Source organism: Notothenia rossii (genome assembly GCF_949606895.1).
Source record: "Notothenia rossii genome assembly, chromosome: 1".
Lineage (NCBI taxonomy): Eukaryota > Metazoa > Chordata > Actinopteri > Perciformes > Nototheniidae > Notothenia > Notothenia rossii.
In genome coordinates, this window is record NC_136912.1 from 80,889,633 (window position 1) to 80,906,012 (window position 16,380).

General features: G+C 39.1%; 1 protein-coding gene across 1 annotated transcript in view; it reads right to left on the reverse strand.

The window, feature by feature from the left end:
- Nucleotides 1–14,110, reverse strand: part of nr5a2 (nuclear receptor subfamily 5, group A, member 2) — a 64,063-nt gene extending 49,953 nt beyond the window's left edge. Inside the window, exons 1-3 of the mRNA XM_079668967.1 lie at nt 13,411–14,110; nt 10,250–10,368; nt 6,454–6,595 (exon numbers count right to left, since the gene is read on the reverse strand). Coding sequence (XP_079525093.1) covers nt 6,454–6,595; nt 10,250–10,368; nt 13,411–13,492 — 343 coding nt within the window. The 5' untranslated portion in view covers nt 13,493–14,110. The remainder of the gene's footprint in view (nt 1–6,453; nt 6,596–10,249; nt 10,369–13,410) is intronic.
- Between the last annotated feature and the right edge of the window lie 2,270 nt (nt 14,111–16,380).

Below are 16,380 nucleotides of genomic sequence, written 5' to 3' on the forward strand. Positions count from 1 at the left end.
TGGTATCCTGTGGTGAGGATCACAACGAGTCAGTGCCGTCGGTATTTCTAATGAACGAGCCGGGTACACAGTGGACTGCTACGAGGGCCATGTGTGATCATGCAGACTGCTGCCATGGGGAAGCTGCTCTGCTGTCTCCCAGTCGGGGGGCGCTAGTGTTAATTATTCATACTTAATTACCTCTTACTCTGACGAGGCTCGCCGAGCCCAGGGTGAAACTAGCTAACGGACGTCTGGAAGACTATGCTACAGTAAAACACTCACTTATACCAATACGCTAGAATATCAGAGGGTTATTTTCATTGTACTCAATGAGAGAAACCCACAAATGTAACTGTGAATGCAAATACATACAAATACATTTGTACTGACTAGTCAAATAACATGGCGATGCAGGCTCAGTCCACTCCACTTCATGATGTCTTGATGGATGAATGAAAGAACAGAAGAAGAAAATTGAAGAGGGGGTGTGGAGGAGGAGGGGTGGGGGGTCGAAGTGTGGGAGTGAGGAAGGGCACACACACACACACACACACACACACACACACACACACACACACACACACACACACTGCAAGCTGCCTTGGGAGTGATTTTAATGACCTCCGTCACAAAAGTGTCTGCCACTGATCTGAGCACGAGGAGCCGGGAGGACACACACACACACACACACACACACACACACACACACACACACACACACACACACACACACACACACACACACACACACACACACACACACACACACACACACACACACACACACACACACACACACACACACACACACACACACACACACACACACACACACAGCCCCACATGCTGAATCTTTTTCATACATTTTTAAAGAAAACACAAACACACACGGAAGGCATCACATACTGGACCAGATCACACACAGTGCGTTGGTAGCAGGCCAGACGCTCCGCCACCTTAGAGAGGCCCCGTAGACTCAAATGCAATGTCATTTATACACAGTGAATTCACAAAAACTCACTGCAATTTCCCAACATGGCTGAGGTCACCTTTAGCGCCCACTTAACGAGGTTTAGGGATTATCTTGACCGATAAAATATGTATCACATTTCAGAGGAAAAGAGAAGGGAATCAGGACTGTCAAATGTATCCATTATACATTATTGTAAGGCGACTTTAACTATTAATGATTTCTCCACAACAGCGTGATTAACGAGCTGAGAAACTAACAGTTGGCCCTCCTGGGAAAACAAAATTAGGCCCTGACTGCGCTCTTGCCTGCCTCAAACCAAGGGAGCTACATCATGAATATCAGGATCGGGGGGGGGTGCAGGTCTCAAACACACTCAACACACGCACACATTCTTTGTCTCTAATTAAACAAGGTGATTTGCATGCATGTAACACAGATTAATATGGAAAGGGAGGAGGGGAGGGGAGCAGGACACCATGTGTGTGTGCGTGTTGGGGTAGAAGAGGAAAATGTGTGTTTGACTGAGGTTGAGAGTTGTCAATGTCTTGGATGCTGAAGCATTGAGCTTATGATAAAAAATATCATGGGACCCTCTATCTTAAGAAGATAATAGGGTCTAAAACATAGAGGTAAGGTAATAATTGGTAAATGTTTCATTCCTAAACATTTATAAATAAATAAATATATATGTTATTAGAATTATAATAAGTTATAAGCATAAAAGCTTGTATCTGGTAATCTAGCAGGTGTGTGTGGTGCCAAACCTCATCAAAGGTAAATGAATGAAAAAAGACAACACTGCTTGCTTTTGAAAGTGCAGCTATGAACATTTAAATCAGTGCAAAGGAATAGTAACAAAAAAAAGAGGAGAAAAAGAGGAAATAAAGTGTAAAAATATATACTGTAAGATTACAAAGCATCTCAAGGTAAAAAATAGTTTGAATATATTCTAAACCTTCTATTATTGGTGTGGACAGGATCTGGTTTAGGGGAGGTTGTCTTGTGGGTTAGCAGTGAGGCTTTGGAGCTGAAGCCAGGCTGAAAGGCAGACGCTATCGTTCACTTTGAATTTCTCCGACTTTCTGTCTGAGAGCCTGTCTAGACAAACACACACTTACAGGCACACACTCTCTTGTATAAATTAAGAAACTGACCCATCTAAAACCCTTCTGAACTTTTCTTAAAGTATCCAGTACTCAGTTTACACCCAATCTCGAACACGCACGAACACAAACACCAACACACACAGCATCCTTCACACCCACAATTTCTTGGCACACATAGCTCCTACACTGAAACACATCACGCACACAACAGCCCTCAGCGCTTATATCCTCTGATTTATGGTTGTTTAATATACAGGAATATTAAGCGGGCGTAGGTGAGGATCCCTGTCGGCCAGCAGCATATTAATGGGTCCCGCGGAGCCTTGCTGACACCCTGTTTGTCATGTCGGGGCCCCGGCCCCTGCTCCGGATGCGCCCTATCCCATGCACACACATGAATACCTATGATACCTATGCATAAGTAATGGGACAGCTCCCTGGCTTCCATCGCAGGTACTGAGGCTGATGGAAGACAAATCAGGGCAAGAAAGATGCAGGGAGAAATAAAAAGTGGAGGGAGAGATATGCAGTGAGGAATATCTAAACGCTCACATGGTGACGCTAATGTGTGCTCACGACTCTATTTGAGTTTTGCATTTATAATTATTAATGAATCTAGATTTGACAATCGATTGCATTAGACAAAATGGTTCAAAATAAATATAACTGGAGGAAGCCTTTGGGAGTCTGATCAGTGATGCTCTAAGTCCAAGCGAAAAGTGGAATAATATATTAAAAATAAATTAGAGTCAAGTCAAAAAAGGCAATTTTAAATCAGTATTTTGCTATGGTTTAAAACAAGACAACAGTGGCTGCTTTGTACAAGCTAAACATAATATTATTTGTTATTCGGTGTTTTAAAACTGTGAAGGAGAGGAGACAGTGAAATAATCAGCCTTTTATCAGTGGAGTACACGTTGCATCCTGTTCTTTGTTTTGTCAAAAATATTTTCTTATTTTAAATGGGTGCCTGTCATGAACTTTTCAATTGATGTTAAGAAAAAAATAATGGAAGTTCAAATTGAATTCTCAGTATCACAAATACCTCTCTTAGGCTCTGTCTTTAAGATGATACACAGGTTAAGGAAATATTAGGCCGCTCACTGAAGCATGTGATGCAAGACAACTTCTAGCGAGCATAAAAAGAAAATCATGCCAGTGGGAGCCGTTCAGATACGGCACGCTTCATCAGCTTTAGTGAATGATGTGCTAATGGGTCAAACCTTAGTGGGATGTCGCTTTTTTTCTTTTTCTCAAGGAGTCTTCACTGAGAGCTGTGATGCTACAGTGCATACCAAGAAGCAACATTTGTACAGGACGGCATGTCTGTTTGTGTGAGACTGCCAGGCTCAATCACCACTGTGTGAGTGTATGGAAAGCAGATAGTGTGTGTTTGCCATGTTGTGAATTTGTTTTCCTTTAATGCTGTTTCATACTCTCAGTAACTACAAATGATTAATTTAGGGATTCAAATAGATTTTTGTAGACACATATTCATCTTATGTTTTTATATTTACATGATGAACATCAGTATTTGTAAAAAATGGAACTGATAGATGTTAGCTGCTAATGGCATCTTGTTAAATGTTGTTTAATGTCACAGTTCACATTTCCAGATTCACTTTTGCTGGAATTAAACCTGTGACTATGTTCACAAAATGTTTACAGTTAACAACTTTATCTACTGTCATAGTTGATGCAATAACATTATTATGTTGTATTGGAAAACCTTGGATGTTACACACTGGCTCAGAGGTAAGCTATTTATTCTTGTTTTTGTTATCAGTTTTAGATAAAACAACTAATCTATTAGTGTTTGGACACTGTGTTCTGTATACCACTCTGATATTGGACCGTCCGCCTTTTCACCTTGTTTCGCTGCCTTCTCTGAACTTTAAAGCATACACGCAAATAACGACATCTTGAATGCTACCACCCTCACTGCAAACTGCACACACTGTCCTAAAGGTTAGCAGACCTTTTAACAAACAGGAAGGACTTTGAACAACACCAGAAAGGCAAACATTCGAAAAATGACAGTTTGAGTCACATTTGGTTTCCAGTCGATATCCTGAATTCACATGTTTCTGCAAGCTGCTGTGTAATGGAATGAAAAGATTTTAATAACAAGCACATGACCCCAAACCTCCTTTTCCTTTCCAACGCTTTTGCACACACACTTTTTTAAAGATCAAATGACAGCTTCTCCCTCTTGCCTGTGGCCTTTTGAACACCTTTTGTTTTTTTTTCATGAATATATGTATGTGTTTATCAGGTGTGTGTGTGTGTGTGTGTGTGTGTGTGTGTGTGTGTGTGTGTGTGTGTGTGTGTGTGTGTGTGTGTGTGTGTGTGTGTGTGTGTGTGTGTGTGTATACTGAGGTGTGTCAGCCATTCTGTACAGGACGTCTTTACTGCTTGTGGCAGGAGTTGCTCACTGGAGCTTCTGGCCCCTGACAGAGTGCTGCAGGGCCTGTCTTGCCCCCGAGCTGAAAACTACCGCCAGCATAACAAATCAAAAGCTATCCCCTCCCCACCTGTGTCAGCTGGAAAATGACAGGCCAGGACATTCTGCCCAGCGGCCATTCACAATTAACAGCAATTAATTACACTGCACATGGCAGCTAAAGGAGGAAGAAGCCTCAGGAGAGATTTTAGTCAGACTGCCGTTGCTCTGCATCACCCTCCCAGGGTCTTATTTCTTTAACACATTAACTTTTCTCAATTGTGTGTGATCATTCCAGGAGCCTAGGGATGTTTAATTCAGTTCAAATATTTTTTTTTGAAGAATTTGGTTTATGTATCTGAAACCGTAAGAATAGCAACACCTACTTTTAGTAAAAAACTACAAAAAGTGAAACAATTTGCAAATTATTTTAAAGCACAATGTTATAACTTTACTCTTCAGTCGACAAATTAATAACTGTTTCCTCTAGCTTTAAAATCCCCTATTTTGCACATATATATTACAAGATAACCTTCAGGTAAATGTATTTAATCCAGAATTAGGGATTTCAGTATAAAACCTGTCAACTTGTGCTGACAAAAGTTGATTTTAAATATTATCTTTCTGTTAAAAGAATGTTTCTTGCCCTGCAGTACTGTCACTTCTGGATAACCGTGTTTGAACAAGCTTCTGAGCCACGTTCAAATTAAACAAAGAGGCCTCGAACCGGCCGGCCAAAAGTATCATCATTACCATTCTCGCCCTGCCGCCAAGTTTAATATTTTATCTATTACGCTGTCTGGCAAGTTTAAGTGCACAGCAGCTACAAGATACCCCCTAACTCCCCCTGACCCCATCCAAAATACTAATAAGCAATGTTGGATTTCACCGCTTTGGTAGTAATGAAAGGTTTCTTTTCACAAAGTTCTAGCTATACATTTGCGAGAACGATATTACTGAGATGTTCATTGTTAAGCTTTTAAATAAATATAACCTTCTCCTTTCATACAGGCAATTATATTGTCAGAGTAAGTATCAACCTTTTCTGAATGGTGGAAAACGTTGATTTGTGAGGGACTGTTCACATGCAAATTGATCATGGAAGAATATTTTCACTCTGAGTTGAATAAGAATAAGTGAACGTGCTGATTAACTGGATTCATGGAAAAATACTAGCTCTACCACTCTACTCAAACTTTTAAATCACTGCGTAGTTTGAGTCCAGAAGCAATCAACCTCCGATTTGTGATGCTTCTTGTTAAAATGCCCATCCCTAGCTTTCAGTAATTGCAAAATGGAATTATATCTTGAAATATATAAAATGTAGCACACACTCAGAAAAAATCTGCTTTTCCAAGATGCTTACTGTATTGCTCTGGATTATATTTTTGCGGTGTTTACCATGAAAACCCAAAAATAGACATATTAAGTGGTGAAATTGAATCATTCATAAAAAACAGTAGGTTTAACTTTAAAGAGATACATTTTTACCCAGATTAAAATATAAAAAGATTTATGGTGAGTAAGTATTTCCTATTTTAAACTACTTTATCCTTTTACTCTACTACAGTACAAAAACATACTTTTCACTACTCTACATTTCATTGACAGCATTAATCAATACAGTTGTTTTTTACAGATACATACAAATTATATTGTTACATTTAAATTAACCAATAGTTTATAACAGTAAATATTAGCTCCACTTCAACCATATACAAAAGTAAAATGGTATCAATAATAATATTACAGGTATGTGACTTAGGAGGCATTTTTGTCTGAATTATGAATCCTTTTGCGTTTGAGGTACATTTTCCTGATTATTTCTCATTCTAACCTTATGTTTAAAATGAAATCACATTAAATTACAGACGCAAACCACCAAACGACTTGTCATTGTGTCTTGAGGCAAACACCAACTGTGAAAATGTAAACAAAATGCTGCATACCTTCTAGCTTCATGCCGACGGTGAGGCACTTCTGGAAGCGGCAGTACGGGCAGCGCTTCCTCTGGGTCTTGTCAATTTGGCAGCTCTGGTTCTCTATACATGTGTAGCGCTTGTTGTTCTGGACGGTGCGCTTGAAGAAGCCCTGCAGAGAGAACCAATTAAGACGTCAACCTGCTTGACCCCTGCAATGCGATGGTAATTGGCCCATTCACACTCCCAGACAGATGGAGAGGGTAGGCTTAATAGACACACACACACACACACACACACACACACACACACACACACACACACACACACACACACACACACACACACACACACACACACACACACACACACACACACACACACACACACACACACACACACGCGCACACACACACACACACACACACACACACACACACACACACACACACACACACACACACACACACACACACATAGGGTGAAGTTTTTGTAGCTACACTTCAAATTATGTTGTGATGCTTACGGACACACACACAAGCATGAAAACAAACTTATCACAAATAAAACAAATGTCCATCTATCTGAAGAGTTAATACAAATTATTTTAAAAATATAGTCACACATAGTACATTTTTGTACATTTGCATTTACAATACACCTAATTCAATATAACTTTAAACAAATACAAACAAACATAGATTTTCTGTTTATCTACTTTACACAGTCTTTTTCTGCCTACACTACTTTTATAAAAAGTATGAAATGTAAAATGGGTCCCGTAAAAATTACATCGCTATTCTCACTATTAAAAATATCTCAATAAATCCTGGAAAAGTATTTAAGGGGAAAGCATATTTTCAACTTTCCACTTAATTATTGAAAAATATGAGCACAGGAATCCAAAAAATCCAATAAATTATATCCATAATTCACAGTTCCGGGATTACAGAGATTCCTACCTGCAACGTGGAATTAATTATAGGCAGCAGCAGTGAAAATCAAACGAAGGGAAAATGGTATTAACGTATTCCAGATCCATAACCTAGGAGGAGAATCCTTAAACCTGGTCTTTAAAAAAAAAAGAAAAAAAAAAAGAACGTACTGCTGTCAATATCTCACCAAACCCCAAATTTAATTGAGAATCTGCATTGCCTGATCCGTCCCCCCCAAAAAATCCAAAGCACTCGGTTTTGGATTATTGACTTCTCAGTGCTAAGAAATCCATGCTTTAGAGAGAACTTTCTATCCAATTTTCCATTTAGTGCACAGCATACGCTATAAAAATCTGAACCAAACTGGATTCTTACATGCTTTAAAAACCACGTCTGGAGATTAAGCGGACAACATCCCTGAAAAGCTTTCATTTGACCGGCAGTTCAAACTAAGAAAAGGCAATCGCCAAGGCGCATTTGTATTTATAAAGAAATTGCTGACATTTTGCTTCTGTCTGTTGCCTAAGAATGTTTCTCATTTTAATTTCTCTCAGTTCAACATAAGATCTATGTTCCTCACAATAATTCAAAATGATTTGCTGTAAAGTAGAGACAAGTTATTTTAACATGTAATGTCCAATATCATTTTTAAATTATCTTCATTTTCCTGACCTTGAAATTCCGAAAAAGACCAGAAAACTGCTTCAACTACACGTCAATGCGGGCCGGTAAGGAAAAATATAATGCATATCAACACTTTATCTCCTCTGATCCTCGTCTCCTATTCTCTATACCTAATTTGCTTTGTGGTCTGTCTAACTTTATAATGACAACAATGTAAAATCCTTTACCCTCAACTTTCTTTTACTCATTTTCCTTTCTCCTATCAATTTTTTGTTATTTTTACTACTCTGCAGATCTATTTTTTGTAGATGTCCACTGATCAATATGACTGACCCTTGACCTTCTCTTTAGTCTCTTGTAATGTCAGAATTTGAGGATTACAACATTATTATTCTGCTGTTGCTCTTTCAGCTCAGCCTCCCAAAAATGAAGACTGCTGGGAACGTGCCTGTTTGTGTACAACGAGCACCATGAAGCCGGTTCAGCTTGTTGTTGTTATTCCAGCAGATATGATGTGGGAACATGTTTACTTTATGTAGGCTGGTGTAGTATGGACCAACACTCTCTGCTGGGAGGATTATAAGGAGGTTTCTCTTTCTGCATGTGTTTGTAGGTGTGTGTTCCTTAGCCTAAAAATTGCATGCTAACCAATAATCCCCAAAATCTGCATCTGATAACATATGCGTCCTATTCACAACTGCGTTTTTGGGGATTGATAGGTAAATTACATCTAAAATCTCACTCGAAGTAGTGTTTTCAAATCAGATACGAAAAAGTTCTGAATCTTACTCAGGTGCTGCATTACAAATCTGAGCCGAGGTACTTTCATACAACAACAAAACCAAAATACAACCTATAACTCCAGTTTCCATTCAGCTGCATCTAGAGAGGAACCTCTATTACACTGGAGATGACACTGCCTGGCTGATAGCGAATATTCAATATACAGGAGTCTGTATATTATCAACACACACATCTGACAAACACACTTCTACTGAATAAAGTGCTTGCATTTTAAGAGATAATCAATGAAGCGCTTCAGGTCATTATCAATATCTTTCATGTTTCAACAAGGATGTGCAGCACTTCATAAAAGACTTCTTCATCTACATTCTGCATGCACACGCACAGCGTTTCAACTAAACTTGGAAATGTGTTTGTGGATTGGCTCTCCAACGCAAGCCTGTGCTGAGGCTGAAAATCAGCAGAGATGCCACTGATATCTCCCGTCAAGCAAGTGCTTAGCATCTCAAGGTCATAATATGGGATACAATCTATAACATCTGCTTTGAATAATTACCACATAGGCAAGAAATGTGTGCTGCAGCATTAATACTGTGAGCGGACAATTTTACACTGAATAGTGTTAACACAGAGACATTTGTCTTAGCTTAATTTTGTGCTGACAGCTTTACTGGGCAAGCACAAGAACTTGGGTAAAGCCTATTAGCTCAGTGTTGAGGAGAACGAGGAAGGGAACAAACAGGTTGTTGATAGAGCTCAAATAATAGCAGCAACAGCTTGCTTTGTGGTAGTCTTATCACTGTGTATGGAAACATTTTGCAACCAGACAATGTTGCTCTTCCTTTAATTAACCTGTGATGAGAGTTTTGGACGGTAAAATACAGGCTAGTGTAAATAGAGACGGTATCATTGTGTACTTTGCTTCCTGGGTCAAACCCACACACCCCTGCCTCCTGTGTTTGACGGTTGCAAAAATGACAAAAACCCCTTCCTAGCCTTTCACTACTTTACAAAATCCTCTAACCCTCACAGGAAAAGTTTGTTACATCACTTGTCACAACAATATTTCACCCTCGGCCTCTTTGCCTTTGGTTTTCCTCTAATGTTAATGACAAGGAACTGAATCTGAACAGAAGAGTTACACTTGTTACAAGTCACTCTGGACAAGAATGCAGGCTGAATGCCTAGCGTGCAAAAATACAACTGCTAAGAATGCATCACCACAGATAAATAGAGACACTGAAATAAAGCTGCCATAATGAAATACAAGAGCCACAGTATTACTATCTACAAAGTGTATTTTAAATGTGGACAATGCAAAATCATGCCCACCTGACACTGACTTTGATGCACTACAGGAACTTTAAAGTGAAACCAATAATTAGGCAATTGTATTACTGAGAAGAACTCACTACGGCAAACAATTTGAATCACTAGGAACATTTGAAATATCAAGCAGATAGGGGAAGGTCACCATGCACTCAAAACATCATTATAATAGAGAGGAGAATGAGCGCACTAACCTTGCAGCTCTCGCAGGTCAGTAGTCCGTAGTGATAGCCTGAAACCTTGTCTCCACAAACGGGGCACATCTCGTCCAAGTCTTCGTCATAGGAGTAGTCCATCATTTTTAACTGGTGGGCTGTGGATGAGATGCGGACACACAGAGAGAAGTCTATTTCAGTGCTGAGCAATCTCTTTTCCAAAGCACACTTTCATCCATCAAAATGAATCACGGGGAACCACGTGAGGCAACTGAACGAGCATTTTTTTAAAGTTCTGTTGGACTTGTAGAGTTTTAATTTGAGGAGGGGAAGACGATGAATAGTCGATTTTGGAATGAGTTGAAAGGACTCAACCATTTATTTCTCCTTGCTGCTGCCCTCTCTTCTACATTCGTTGCAGACAGGAGCCAAAAAATAAAAAAGCGCATGAAAGTGAGCCTCATAAATATGCATGCATCTAAGTCGTGAAATCGCTGGGGGAAATGGAGAGATATTAGAGTTAAGGATTGGAGGAGAAAATGTTACCGCCCACAGACAAATGAAGACACACAGAGAATCCCTTATCTCTGCAGGCGAGGAGAAAAAAAACATTCAAAACCTACTTGAACCAACATTATTTCTCCTTTTCGAAGAATAACTCGCAATGCTATAGGCCAACTGTTTTAGTTTATTTTATGTATTTTGGTGGTGCAAAAGCAGAGGCAGCATTCAATGACTTTCTGCGTGCGCTGGAAAAAATTGTCAGTTTTACGAGCTTTCAATATAGGCTAATTGAACATGACATTTTTGTACACAATCTACCACTGTTATAAAACACATTTAGCAATTAGTTAAATTCCATAACAGTGGCCTATTTTCCCATGTATTTGTATTTATATTAAAGACTGAATATATACAGGTACTTCCATTCGAATAGTATTTCGATGGGTCTGTTGAAGCCCTTGCCTTTCGTATATAAATAGTTGCATGATAAGACTGTGTGTGAAAGCGCTAAGCAAACAGTCAGGCTGACTTTTACAACGCTTACAAAAGCCTTTATGGTTATAATCATGAAAAGCATGCCATGGATCAAACAGGAAAACCTCAGTGTATGGCTGTAAAAGTGGAAATATTTTGTCAACTAGTCGCCCTCCAAGGCCTTCACATAAATTACTGCTCTATTTCAGAATCCCCTCATCTGCTCACTGAGACCTTTTAATTAGACATGATTTCTGGTTTGTTAACGCGTTGCCCTGCTGGGATCCGCACTGCATATTCCAGCTGAAGCAACAAGTTCCACCGAGCTGCCGGTTTTTCCACAGAAGCTCGAAGCAAACTCCATTTCCGAACTTTATTCTACCTTTAAGCGCAGAAAAAAGAACATTTGTATAGAGCTGTTATCATTACGCACGGTAGCTATAGATTTAGACATAAAGAAAAATGAACATTGACGAGGCATTGGTTGCAGCTAGAGGCCGTGCTAAATAAAAACAAAACGAGTAGCTTGAATTGTAAATGGTCCGAATGACAGAAATACATACTTTCTTCCAGCAATATATTTTATGGGTTTTGGATCAAATCTTCCATTCAATTATACATTATTGCCTACTGCTTCTATGTTCCATTCATTGGCCTTTAGAAAGATGAATTGCCTGATCTGTTTAAAAAAACAAACAAGAAAATGCATAATTGTCTAAAGTAAAGATGTGGCTAAATTGAGTTTAGTTGAACTCTCCTGCGTCCCTGCTTCCTAAACAAGCGGAGGTTTGCGCACAGTGTGTGCAGGTTAAATTGCTTTAGAAGGCGAAGAAACAAACTCACTTGCTATAGCTCTCACCTCGACTGCCACTTGCTTGAAACTAATTTCCAAAAGCTACGACATTTTTCACTTTCCAAAAGAAAGGCTCTTTCAGTCCGAGCTACCTTGTTGTTAGCCTTGCGTACAATTTAGATAACGGGCTCTCTAACAAGCCACTCCTTGTCTTGTGAGTGTGTGTTATCAATGGTCATAAACCAGGACCGGGCTAATTGATTGCCCGTTTATATTACTGCGGAATGCCCTGAGTGGAATAAGTTGCACGTGAGTTTATCTTGGCAAAGGAGTCAGTCCATTTGTACATGTTCTCTGATGTATGTGGATGTTTTGAAACAGATCAAGAAAAATGTAGGCATGCCGTATGGAATAATACACACAAAAAAACGTTTGGATTTTTTTTATCAAATAGGTTTTTTTAACCCTTTTTTCGCGCGGAGATCGAAGGCAAATTTATATTACAATATACATAATTATACAAAAGAGATAAGTAAAGTAATTGGAAGAAAATTAGATGAAAAATGTTTGGTTTCCTATTCAACATAATTTTGAAATTCAATTCATTTTAGGCCATTTATTAAAAAAAACAATTAGAGAACAAAAAATGGTTAGAAACACAAAAGGATAAATTAGTTTGAAATCTTTCGTCACCCAATGATGTCTATTTTGTTGTAACAATGCTTACAGACTTTGTGTTAGATCACATTCTTAGACGAAAGTTTACTGTCCCGAGGTCAAATTTAGACAAGAGAAAATAATGTTAAAGTTTTTTTTTCTTCTGACTTTTATGTTGGCAACATTTATCTTTTCACTACTTTTTGTATAAAGACTAAATAAGGAGTTTATTCTGCGTATGCTGCCTACATTAAGTCATTTTAATTATTTTGTATTATTAAACCACATACATTAAAAGGCTAAATACACAATGCTCTGTCTCACAGTGTTAACTCACCAGGCGCCCGAGTACTTCCAGTATCCAGTGACAGCTGGGTGTCATAATTTTTTGATCGTCAAACGTTACACATGTGTCCAGGTTTGATCTGGATTGGTGGGTTACTTATTATATTTTATTCAATAGGCCTAATATAAATATTACAATAAAATATCAGAAGCCTATTCTCAACAACATTCATTGAAATTCCAGAACAGTTTACAAAGGACCAAATTGAACACGTTCCTCATTCAATAATAAGGCTAAATTGGCTATATGACCGGTATTTTTTAAATTGTCTGCAGAAATGTTTTGGATTTACGCGTGTCCAAAACTTTTCTGTGACACTGAGGCACGCACCAAGACCTTGCAGTCCATTTATGTTTCGTAAATAAATAGGAAGCTTATTAATCTGCCATGTAGTCTTACGAGATGTAAATGAATGACAGTTCTTACCTTGCATATTCCTTGGCATACGCCCTTGTTCTCCATACGATCGAGTGAGTCCGAGTGATTCCGTATCGACTTTAGGCAGCATGTCAGCGCTGCCGGCCTGAGCTGCAGAGTCCGCACCTCTCGGCGGGACACCTGGACGTGAGAAGCAGATGTTCCCACATACACCCCTCAAAGAGTCCCAAATGTCTTTTTTTTAAATCTCTATCTCGTATGTATAACTATCTCTGTCTTCCAATTATTGGACCATGCTGCGAATATGAAGCCTGATTCAAACGAGTCAAGCTGTCTTCAAACGGCCGGGCTGCATAGCCGGTGCGTGTCTGATATAATTTAAATGTACTTATCTAATTTCTCGTAAATTGCACTTGCGCACAAAACAGCAATACTAACGTAGACCACAGACGCGGTTTGTTCGGTACTTATTAAGGAACAGTTCACGCTGAGTAAAAGAATCAGTCTCTTACTCAAACGAGAAAACTGCAGTGTCCGGAATAAAATACGATAGTAAGTTTCCCTGTAGCTCTTCCAACTGTCTTTTTTAGCGCGTCACCCATTAAAGTGGGTCCTTCAGTGTAACTTTCAGCCTTTAGCAGAAGAGAACGTGCCGACGGCGCCGCCCCCTCTTGTGCGTAAAGTCGGAATCGGTGTGTTGGTCGGACAGTCTGGAGATGTGGAGACCTCTCATCCTCCTCCTCCTCGCGGCTTTGTTTACTCCTCTCTCTCCAATCCGGGGCGCATGCGGTCGTCTGACATCATTTTTCTCTGACCCAATCAGGCGAGGAGACCGGGAAACATCGCCTCAAACCCTCCAGTTCCATCTCTCAGAAATCTCAGCTGTTTAATCCTGTTAATGATGGACTTTACAGGCGGAGGGAGAACAAGGAAATCAAACGAGGTGATGCAACTGTATGTGAGAGCAGACTCCCCGTGAGCGCAGAGGCAACGCGCGAGGTATGTATTTAGATCACACTGCAGCACATGCACGCACACAGACACACGTGCCGGGTGTGCACGGTTCTATCATGTAAAGTTTTTTTCTCTACCAATTCCCTATCTTTATCTATGCGTTTCATGTACTTTATTGCAATATTGTTCACCTCAATAATCCATTTAAGGATCATGTTATGTGCTTCTGTGGTCATCAAACAATCCCACTCACCATTAAAATCTCATAACACATCAAATAAAATGTAATGAGCTCTCTGTCTGTCTGTCTGTCTGTCTGTCTGTCTGTCTGTCTGTCTGTCTGTCTGTCTGTCTGTCTGTCTGTCTGTCTGTCTTTCTTTTCTTGAATTCTTACTCTAGAACAAAGCTCTTTCATTTGAGTAAAGAACATACACATTTCTGCATTCAACCCATATTTAATAAAATAATAATACTTAACCTCTGTGTTCAATCTTATGGAAAACGTGAGTAGAGCCGGCCTCAGGCTCAAAACGGCCTTTATTTTTGGATCAAACAGCCCCTTACGCAATAAATTATACTTTTGCTTCTGAATTATTAGCAGTAATTGGCTGAGCAGGGATCAATTAGTGATCTGACGTCAGGCTCGGGCTATTCAGTCTTTTACAAATACACAAAGACAATAAGTGTACGTCCACGTCCCATTAAAGCCCCCCTCCAAGCGTTCGAACATCAAAACACACACTTATTTTTAGTTCACATGGGCACAGTGTATCATCAGTCTGTACCCCAGTCACAAGTGCAGGGTCGAAGAGGGCGCGCACACACAGGATTGTGCAAACAGTTCCGCACTTAAGTAACTGGAGGATCCGTGTAAAACGAGAACAGAGAACAATACATTTTCAGAATTGAGTATATAAAATGATGTTGTGGAGGGAAAGTACGAACAAAGCATGGGAAAAATGATTTGTTCGTATTTTATTTTTGCATATTTATGTATTTCATTCATTCAAACTTTCTTTATAATTACCAGTAAAGGCACATTACATTTTTCAAGCGAAATATTAACTATCTCTGGGAGAGTCAACTAATTATGGTAAACTTTCATACTCACAACCAGCCTAATCTTGTACATCTTTATTAAAAAGCAGGCCAATTATAATTTTATAATATTTAGAATAAAAACAGAGCTCTACCTGTTGCTTTTCATTTGAACAGCATAGGTTGAAATGCAGCCCATTCATGATATGTTTTATCAATACATGATATTTGGTTATCCAGTAAAATGATACCCTAGTATTGCTGTGAAACTCAGTCATACAACAGTCTTCCACTGTTTGAAACATTGTTATCCCTATCTTTTATATGGGTGTTCTACATTTGCCTTTTCAATAAGATGAGCTTATGTGGCAACATTGTCTTTTCATTTCAGTATCATCAACTGCAGCTTAAGATAAAAGTCAAACCGGTCCTCTTCCCATCTTTTTTTTCAGTGATTTCTCACTAAAGTGTTTTAGATGTCTCATTACTGGAAATGTCCCATTTCACCACAGTGTAATAGCTTCTCTAACACAGTGGAAGGGTTAAATAAAGGGATTGCATTTAATTACAATACTTTATTTGTTCATTTAAAAAAAATACAAGAAACACGCTGTGACCTTTTTTGTTTTCAATAAATAAAATATTATCCGGCTCTCATACCAGTAACCCATCCTCCCTTTAAATATATGAACTCATACGGATTTTTCTTTTAAGTCATTTGAAGACCAGCACAGCTTAGGTTATAAAATGGCACTGAGACTGATAAGGCCTTCTGTGGTAAGATAGCACTGCTGGAATGATTAACCTGTATGGAGAGAGAGAGAGAGAGAGGGGCAGAGAGAGAGGGGCAGAGAGAGATGTGTATAGTGGGTGCTGTGGTGAAATATCATGAGGTGCACAGAAAGACGGAAAGGATAAGAGACAGTTCAAGAGGTTCAAACACAAAAAGACAGACTATACGCACACTATGCTCTCAAGTTTCTTTTTATTAATTCATAACTACAGTAAAATCATTGAAACTCAAGA